Source organism: Triticum aestivum, chromosome 2B, assembly GCF_018294505.1.
Source record: "Triticum aestivum cultivar Chinese Spring chromosome 2B, IWGSC CS RefSeq v2.1, whole genome shotgun sequence".
Taxonomy (NCBI): domain Eukaryota; kingdom Viridiplantae; phylum Streptophyta; class Magnoliopsida; order Poales; family Poaceae; genus Triticum; species Triticum aestivum.
The window spans coordinates 300,163,215-300,172,190 of NC_057798.1; the positions used below are offsets into that span (position 1 = coordinate 300,163,215).

The 8,976-nt window shown below is 44.4% G+C and overlaps 1 protein-coding gene across 1 annotated transcript in view; it reads right to left on the bottom strand.

Annotated features, from left to right (window-relative positions):
* Positions 1 to 222: 222 nt before the first annotated feature.
* Positions 223 to 8,976, bottom strand: part of LOC123044788 (ultraviolet-B receptor UVR8) — a 12,781-nt gene continuing 4,027 nt past the window's right edge. Inside the window, exons 4-6 of the mRNA XM_044467668.1 lie at positions 8,155 to 8,523; positions 7,959 to 8,066; positions 223 to 875 (exon numbers count right to left, since the gene is read on the bottom strand). Of these exons, the coding sequence (XP_044323603.1) occupies positions 531 to 875; positions 7,959 to 8,066; positions 8,155 to 8,523 (822 nt within the window). The 3' untranslated portion in view covers positions 223 to 530. The remainder of the gene's footprint in view (positions 876 to 7,958; positions 8,067 to 8,154; positions 8,524 to 8,976) is intronic.

The window sequence follows — 8,976 nt, forward strand, 5'->3', positions numbered from 1 at the left end:
ACTAGTAGCACAAATTCCTCCTTTAAGCAACGAAAATATGGCAATTTCGTGCCATATCTTCCCTTGTAGTGTACACGTATAATATCACGCACTTCTTCCGTTACCACACACCAACGCACACGTCAAATCATGGTAAGCAGTTCAGGCAAGAGAATCAAGATATCAAGCAATGTTTCAAAAAAAAAGGCTTCAAACAGTAGATAGAGCAAAACAAAAGGAAAGAAATAAAATGGGAAACGTTAATCACACCAACAATTTTATACACAAAACCATGCCAAGTTCAAGTATTTAATACATTTGCCAAATTACTTTACTATATGCTCCTTTAACTACAACACTTCCCATTTCTGCACATCTCTTGTTTACTCAAATTCTCACAGAACACTGAAAAATCTAAGTACAAAATACAGTTACGGAAATGAAAACATATGCTCATTATTATTGACTATAAGATGGTAATCTCAGCCTTGAATATACCCGACAGGGGCTGCAATCGCCACTTTTGTATAATGGCAATCTTGGCATTGAACTTATCCGCTAGGCGCTGCAATGGCTATATCTTCAATACTACTTTTGTCGAACATTATCTCTGTAGGTTTCAAACACCCACGAATGAATTCCTGCCCAAGTTGTGCCCGCTCATTGTCTCCAAAACCAAACACGATACCTTTATTTGTCACTGCAACAGTATGGTATAGTCCAGTGCTTATTTGAGAGACATAATGACTAGACAGGCTGTCAAGAACGCGAGGCTGCATCACTTTGTCAGATGATCCGCGGTCAGGAAACCCTAAACTCCCAAAGCCCATCCATCCAAATGCAAAAACTGAGCCTTCATCAGTGAGAACAAAGGTCTTTCTCTTTCTTGCGCATACCTGTCCAAATTCACGAACACAAAAACATATGAAACTGGTGTAATTATGCTGGTAAAAGTATGGGCAGGTAACAACATTTTCATTAGAACATGCAACTTCAGTCTTATGCTTTGCATGAACTTTAAACCGAGCATAGCACTGGACGGGCACGTACGGAACCGGCTGGTAAATGCCGCCCATGAAATCTGGACTGCACTGAGATACTTTCTGATTCGTGCATAAAGTAAGACATAATTCGATACCTGGACAGTTATATACGAATACGAAAGGGAATACATCTGACAAACAATTACTCCCCAGCAGGTCTCTTGTTGCAACTAATGGATTCCCGACAGATAGGATAAGGAGAAGATGCTGAAACTTGTCCATACAGTCAAACATCCATTAAATGAATTGGTGCAGATGCTCCAATAGTTTTGATGTTTCACTAAATGGTTTCCTCAATGATTAACTAAATATGGATTATGTACCAAATTTCAAACATCACTCTCCTGACTATAAGACGAATTGGAAAAGACCTATATTGCGAGATTCAAAACTCAAAAAATTTGTTGGTTCCAGAAATGTAAATTTTTGGAACCATTTTCTACTTTCAACATGGACTTATGAATGCTACACTATTAAATTTATTAGTAGTAATATGACTAGAAAGAAATTCAAATAGATTCAACTTTATTTGTGATTGTTTTGTAGTCTAAATTAGTGTTAAATACAAAATATGAACACTAATTGAGGTCTGCTACTAGTAGTTGTTGCTTTGGTTCCTGCTACTTTTAAGTACAATGTCCGACCTTCTCTCATTAAATGCAGTATTGTGATTCTTCTGCAAAAGAAGCTAAGTGCATCTCCAATGCAGTATTGTGATTCTTCTGCAAAAGAAGCTAAGGGCATCTCCAAAGCCGCCCCGGAAAATGGGCCGGTGAGTCCGCAAGCTCAAAATAAAAGCATATCAAATCTTCGATGAATGAAAATATTCAAATGCAACAGTACTTTTAATTTAAATATTACTCCCTCTTTAAACTAATATAAGATCTTTTAGATCACTGATCTTGTATTAGTTTACAGAGGGAGTACAATCCAACTAAGTTTTCAAATAAAATAGTTAAAACTTGAATTCAACTCGATCATATGCTCGAGTTGTCCATTTAACCACTCACATATGCTCAATCAAATCTTCCTTGAGCTGCTCATGAGTTGCTCGATGCCGAATTTGTTGATGCATTTGAACAAACTCATCAAACGTGGCCGGATTCTGATCTGAAAGTTGGATAGGATCACCCATGTTCTCAAATTCCAGACCTCCGGCAACATCTTCACCCTCATCCTCCACCATCATCTTGTGCATGATCGCGCAACATGTCATCACCTCCCACAAGGTCTCCCGATCCCATTGTTTAGCAGGTCCACAAACAATTGCAAAACCGGCTTGGAGCACTCCAAATGCCCTCTCCACATCCTTTCTAGCTCCTTGTCTTTGGGCAAAGTGAGCTCTTTTCTAACCAACTGCATCATAGATCTTGACGAACGTAGTCCACGAAGGATTGATACCGTCGACCAGATAGTAACCCATGTTGTACCGATGCCTATTGACTGTATAGTTGCAAGGAGCTTGCCCTTCAGTCAAACTAGCAAACAATGGAGACCGCTACAGCACATTGATGTCATTGTGAGACCGGGCATGCCAAAGTAAGTGCCAAATCCAGAGGTCATGTGATGCAACTGCTTCAAGAATGATGGTGGGCTTCTTAACATGGCTCTGAAATTGCCCTTGTAGGGCTTTGGGCAATTCTTCCATTTGTAGAGCTTTTGAGCAGGCCAAGTCAAATGCATCAAGAACGGAGCAGGCCAACTCTTGGTGAAGGACGAGGAGATTAAGCATAGATGGCGGGAGTACTTCGACAGGCTGTTCAATGGGGAGAATGAGAGTTCTACCATTGAACTGGACGACTCCTTTGATGAGACCAGCATGCGTTTTGTGCGGCGTATCCAGGAGTCTGAGGTGAAGGAGGCTTTAAAAAGGATGAAAGGAGGCAAGGCGATGGGCCCTGATTGTATCCCCATTGAGGTGTGGAAAGGTCTCGGGGACATAGCGATAGTATGGCTAACCAAGCTTTTCAACCTCATTTTTCGGGCAAACAAGATGCCAGAAGAATGGAGACGGAGTATATTAGTACCAATCTTCAAGAACAAGGGGGATGTTCAGAGTTGTACTAATTACCGTGGAATTAAGCTGATGAGCCATACAATGAAGCTATGGGAGAGAGTCATTGAGCACCGCTTAAGAAGAATGACAAGCGTGACCAAAAATCAGTTTGGTTTCATGCCTGGGAGGTCGACCATGGAAGCCATTTTCTTGGTACGACAACTTATGGAGAGATATAGGGAGCAAAAGAAGGACTTGCATATGGTGTTCATTGACTTGGAGAAGGCCTATGATAAGATACCGCGGAATGTCATGTGGTGGGCCTTGGAGAAACACAAAGTTCCAGCAAAGTACATTACCCTCATCAAGGAAAGAAACGATAATGTTGTGACAAGTGTTCGAACAAGTGATGTCGACACCGATGACTTCCCGATTAAGATAAGACTGCATCAGGGGTCAGCTTTGAGCCCTTATCTTTTTGCATTGGTGATGGATGAGGTCACGAGGGATATACAAGGAGATATCCCATGGTGTATGCTCTTTGCGGATGATGTGGTGCTAGTTGACGATAGTCGGGCGGGGGTAAATAGGAAGTTAGAGTTATGGAGACAAACCTTGGAATCGAAAGGGTTTAGGCTTAGTAGAACTAAAACCGAGTATATGATGTGCGGTTTCAGTACTACTAGGTGTGAGGAGGAGGAGGTTAGCCTTGATGGCCAGGTGGTACCTCGGAAGGACACCTTTCGGTATTTGGGGTCAATGTTGCAGGAGGATGGGGGTATTGATGAAGATGTGAACCATCGAATCAAAGCCGGATGGATGAAGTGGCGCCAAGCTTCTGGCATTCTCTGTGACAAGAGAGTGCCACAAAAGCTAAAAGGCAAGTTCTACAGGACGGCGGTTCGACCCGCAATGTTGTATGGCACGGAGTGTTGGCCGACTAAAAGGCGACATGTCCAACAGTTAGGTATGGCGGAGATGCGTATGTTGAGATGGATGTGTGGCCACACGAGGAAGGATCGAGTCCGGAATGATGATATACGAGATAGAGTTGGGGTAGCACCAATTGAGGAGAAGCTTGTCCAACATCGTCTGAGATGGTTTGGGCATATTCAGCGCAGGCCTCCAGAAGCTCCAGTGCATAGCGGACGGCTAAAGCGTGCAGAGAATGTCAAGAGAGGGCGGGGTCGACCGAATTTGACATGGGAGGAGTCCGTTAAGAGAGACCTGAAGGATTGGAGTATCGACAAAGAGCTAGCTATGGACAGGGGTGCGTGGAAGCTTGCTATCCATGTGCCAGAGCCATGAGTTGGTTGCGAGATCTTATGGGTTTCACCTCTAGCCTACCCCAACTTGTTTGGGACTAAAGGCTTTGTTGTTGTTGTTGTTGTAGAGCTTTTGAGCAATTCTTCCACCTCCAGTGCATGCAATCAAGATATCAGAGCAAACCTGGCCACCCTCTTGCTTCCAACATTGCCAAGATCCTTTCGGTGTCAGCGACAGTTGGTTCTCTCAAGTACTGAGGTCCAAACACCTCAACCACTGCAATAACAAATCTAACCGCGCGCTGCTATACACACGATGGTGTGTGGACGATTCCTGAACGACAACGCAGATCAACTCATCCATGCACAACAGTAAAGTGAAGCAGACGGCTGGATTTGGCCGTCGTCTCCTTGTCGTGCACGCAGTATCGTCTTTACAGCAGTTTCGAATCTAACCATGGCATCTCCACATGTGCTCTCAGACATCCGGAGGTACTCGTCCCATGAATCTACGGTCGTGCCATATGCAAGCATCCGCAATGCAACCATGCAATTCTGGTAACCAAAGAATCCAATTCTTCTTAGGACATCCTTCTTCGAGATGAAATAATCATTGTAGGACCGGAGACCATTGTCGAGGGGATCAAAGACATTTTCTCGCATCCTGAAAGTGCCGGCGAAAATTGTCCGCAAGTAAGGCATCAAGGGCAAAGTAGTCGTCCATCGGCATCAAATGGCCCCATTCCCTGTTCCGGTTCAACGCTTGATGATCCTTGTCTCCTTGATTGATCCCTTGAAATTGAGAACATGCTCTTCCGCACACTCCGCGTCTGCAAGGACAGCCTGCATCATCGCCGTTTCATCCGCATAATCCTTCGTGTCAGACAACTCAACGAGTGCTCGTATAAGTACTCTTGAATCCTCAAATGGTCAAAAAAATTAGCATGGGTATTTCACCAAACACTTGTCGGGTGTGGTGACCCCCGTAGGGGCAGATGGTACCTGTGTGGCAAACGGATGAGAGTTATGGACCAACGGCATAGGCAAAGCGGCGGGAGCAGAGGAGGTCGCGGAGGTCCAGAGAGGGCTTGGCCAGTGACAGGGGCGTAGAGCGGCGGCGGCGGCGAGGAAGGAAGCGGATGTAGAGAAAGAGGGAAGGGATGGAGACGCGGGGTTGGGTGGCCCGAGGGTGTCGGAGACTCGGAGTTCTACATGGCAGCGGTCCGGACTCCTGCAAAGCCCCCCAAGGGATGGAGACGCGGGGTTGGGTGGGCCGGGGGTGTCGGAGACTCGTGGTCCTACATGGCAGCGGTTTGACAAGCGGACTAATCCGCGGACCGATGCGGGGCGGCGTTGGAAGGCAAACTGCATCTGGACAGCGAGGTCCGGATGTATGCGGGCGATTTAAGGGTCCACTTTGCAGATGCCCTAAGGCTGGTCATAGTGGTGAATAACTTAGACTAGTAATATGCATATGTTACTAGTCTATATGTTAGTACGGCTTCCGTTCACAAATATAAGATGCTCTTAACTTCTTTCTGAATCGAATGTAGATACGTTTTACTGTGTTTGTTCACTCATTTCTGTCTGTATGTAGTCCACATTGAAATATCCAAAACATCTTATATTTGTGAACGAAGGGGGTACTTCCATAGTGGGTAGTGTCATATGTGTGATGACATAGAGACCTTCATTTATTACTTCGTAATCATTTTTCATTGGGAAGCGCTATGTGATGGTAACACATTAGAGCAAGTATAATAAGGTACAGTCAGCAGGCTGCAAGGATTAAATTATTATATTTCTGCTGAGTTGGATGAGAGAGAAGTGAAGCGGGATTTAGATTAACAGCCGGCTGCAACAAACTCCAAGAAACAATGTGAGAGTGTGAAGTGGGCCATGCATTAAAAAATAGTACTACTTAGCAACTAACTACTATACATGTAGGCAATTAGGTTGACTATATGTGACATTGCAACTTTAGGCCCTCCACTATGTGCTCGGTGCTAAAGTTCTGAAAAGTATCCCACGTACATATCCATGCCAAATGAGAGAAATTTAGCACCCCTCCCACGGCGTGGAGGATTTGGCATCGACTCCAACTTGACCCCACATATGTATAAAGTAGTAATAGATCAGCCCAAGCCTGTGTCTCCGGCTGTTGCTTTGCTTGAGAAAGTACAATGACGAGCTTAGTTTATTGCCTCAAGGAATGTGGCACCGGAGCAAGTAGAGGCATCGATGCCCTGAATATTTTGTTTGGCATCGGCTGGGCAACGTAGGGCACCGGTGCCAAATATGTAAAAAGTGAATTTGGCACCGCTTTTGGCCTACATAGTGGAAGGCCTTATAGTCTGTTGTTGGCTATACTATTAACCATGCTCTTATGTTAATCCATTTGTCTCTCCTCTTTAATTACTTGCCACGTCATCTTTTTTGTCTATGTGGCATGCATGTTACTAACTATGTTATTACTCCCACTATGAATAGTCTAAAAAGTAGATGGAGGTTGGTGTATATTGCCATGCGCGGTGGTAAATATTGTCGGTGTACTCAAAAACAGCCCCCCCCCTTCTCCCGAGCACACCAAATGGGCCTCCCAAAAATATGTTGAAGCTTGGCCTCGTCCAGTTATGCTACGAGCCAATCAAGCAAATCATTAACCATTTATAAGAGTTGAAGAAATGCTCCGAGTTATGCTATGAGACAATCAAGCAAATCATAAATCATTCACAAGAGTTGAAGAAATGCTCCGAGCATAACACCTCGCACAGCTAAATGAGCGGTGGCACCTCCATGTATTCGAGCACCACCAGGTTACCGAGCACGGCCAAAGCCTCCGAGCATGGCTACCCTGGGCTCAAGCGGCTGGGTTGGGTAAAAGTGAGTTTGCCCGCGGCACATTTAATGCAAAGTAGGAGCATGGCCGACCAGGCATTAAATGCCAAGCAGGCTCTCGACCGTATCCCGCCACATGCTACGTATTTTAGGGGAATGATGATGCTGTCGCAAGGCGGTATCGCGATACCCCGCACGGTAAGGGGGCAGCTGATCAGACTGGCACGACAATAGAGTGCCACTTTTTGACTATGGCTCTGACACCCTGACCAGGGCTGCTGCTTCCATCAACTACTTTTTGACTATGGCTCTAGTGCCCTGACTAGGGCTGCTGCCTCCATCAAGTACCAGACACTGATGCATGGAGCCTAGAACTTTGGGATTGTTTTTAGCCCCTGGCGAACAACTAAAAGGGGGTCTCCACTGAACCCTGGTTTTGAGGATCATACGTTAACAAATACATTATGAGCAAGGGCCCACGGCGCAATTAAAAAGGAATATTCAATATCAAAGAAGGGGGATATGTGAGGAATACAACTTGCTGTACTAAATGTTGCACATATCTCCATACCACTGAATGGTCAGACAACAAGGGGGGGTGGTACCGAGAGCTAGCAGGTATTTCCGGCATAGCTCTTCCTTCTTTAACACGTGGGATGAGTTAAGTAGTTGCAACAGGCAACCTCAGTCCCATATCACTTTGGAGCTTCTTCCAAAAAAAATGCATAACACTACTTTTTCACAGCTAGATAATTTGATCAAATCAAGTATAAAAAATATATTCTTCGATGCTTTAGTGAAGTCAGGAGGAAAGTGGTGTAAACAAATTCAACGGACCTGTACAGCAACTTGACCCTTCAGGCCGACAATCAATTCTGGGCTAGTTTTATCATTTTCATCACCATGACCTAATGCTCCACAGTAGCCTCTACCCCATGTATAGACCTGGAGAGAAAAATCCGACCTTTACTTCTGTCCGGAGTGTATATAAGTCACGAAAGATAGTTGAAAGTCCATTGAACAATATACTCACATATCCCAGCGCATCAAGAGCTACAGCATGCTCATCTCCGGCAGATACACGGACAATAAGAATGTTCCTCCTCTGAAATGATTGGATTGCACGTGGAAGAAGTTCATTGTGCTGATCCCCATGTCCAAGACAGAAGTTAGTACAAGACCCAAAAGAATAAACTGTCCCATCATCAGTCACAGCAAATGTATAGCTTGCACCAGCTGCAACCTGCACCACTGGACTGGGACCTTTGAATAATTCAACAATCTTTGGAGCAGCCCTGTCTGTAGTGTCACCATGACCAAGCTGGCCATGTGTGTTACTTCCACATGTATACACTAGCCCATTCCTTGTAAGTATCACAGTGAAACTTAGACCAGTAGCAACCTGTGAAAACAACAAGATAACATGAAACTAGGGCTGTGCATCACAAAGAAAAGGGGAACTGAAATTGAGCACTTGGAACAAGAGCTAAACAATTTGATAAATCAATGGAACAATTTGAAAATAGCACATGCACATGGAAATAATAATCAGTAACAAAAATTACACAAATCCCACATATGACAACCAACATGTTGATTTAACATGTAACTGAAATCAGAGTTAGTACCAAGGGTGAAAACAGGGATCAGGTGGTTTAGCAAACCAAAAGGGATATATACATGTGAAGCTGATTTTCAAGATCCTGCACACATGTTGATGGCGCATGACTAAGAAGTAAGAACTAGAAGAGGAACATCAATCTTCTGCAGCATCAAAGCTGGCCTGCTGGGCCATTTATTCGTATAACCATTCAGTTGCCATTTAAGTTTTAGAACATTATATTTGCATCTTCGC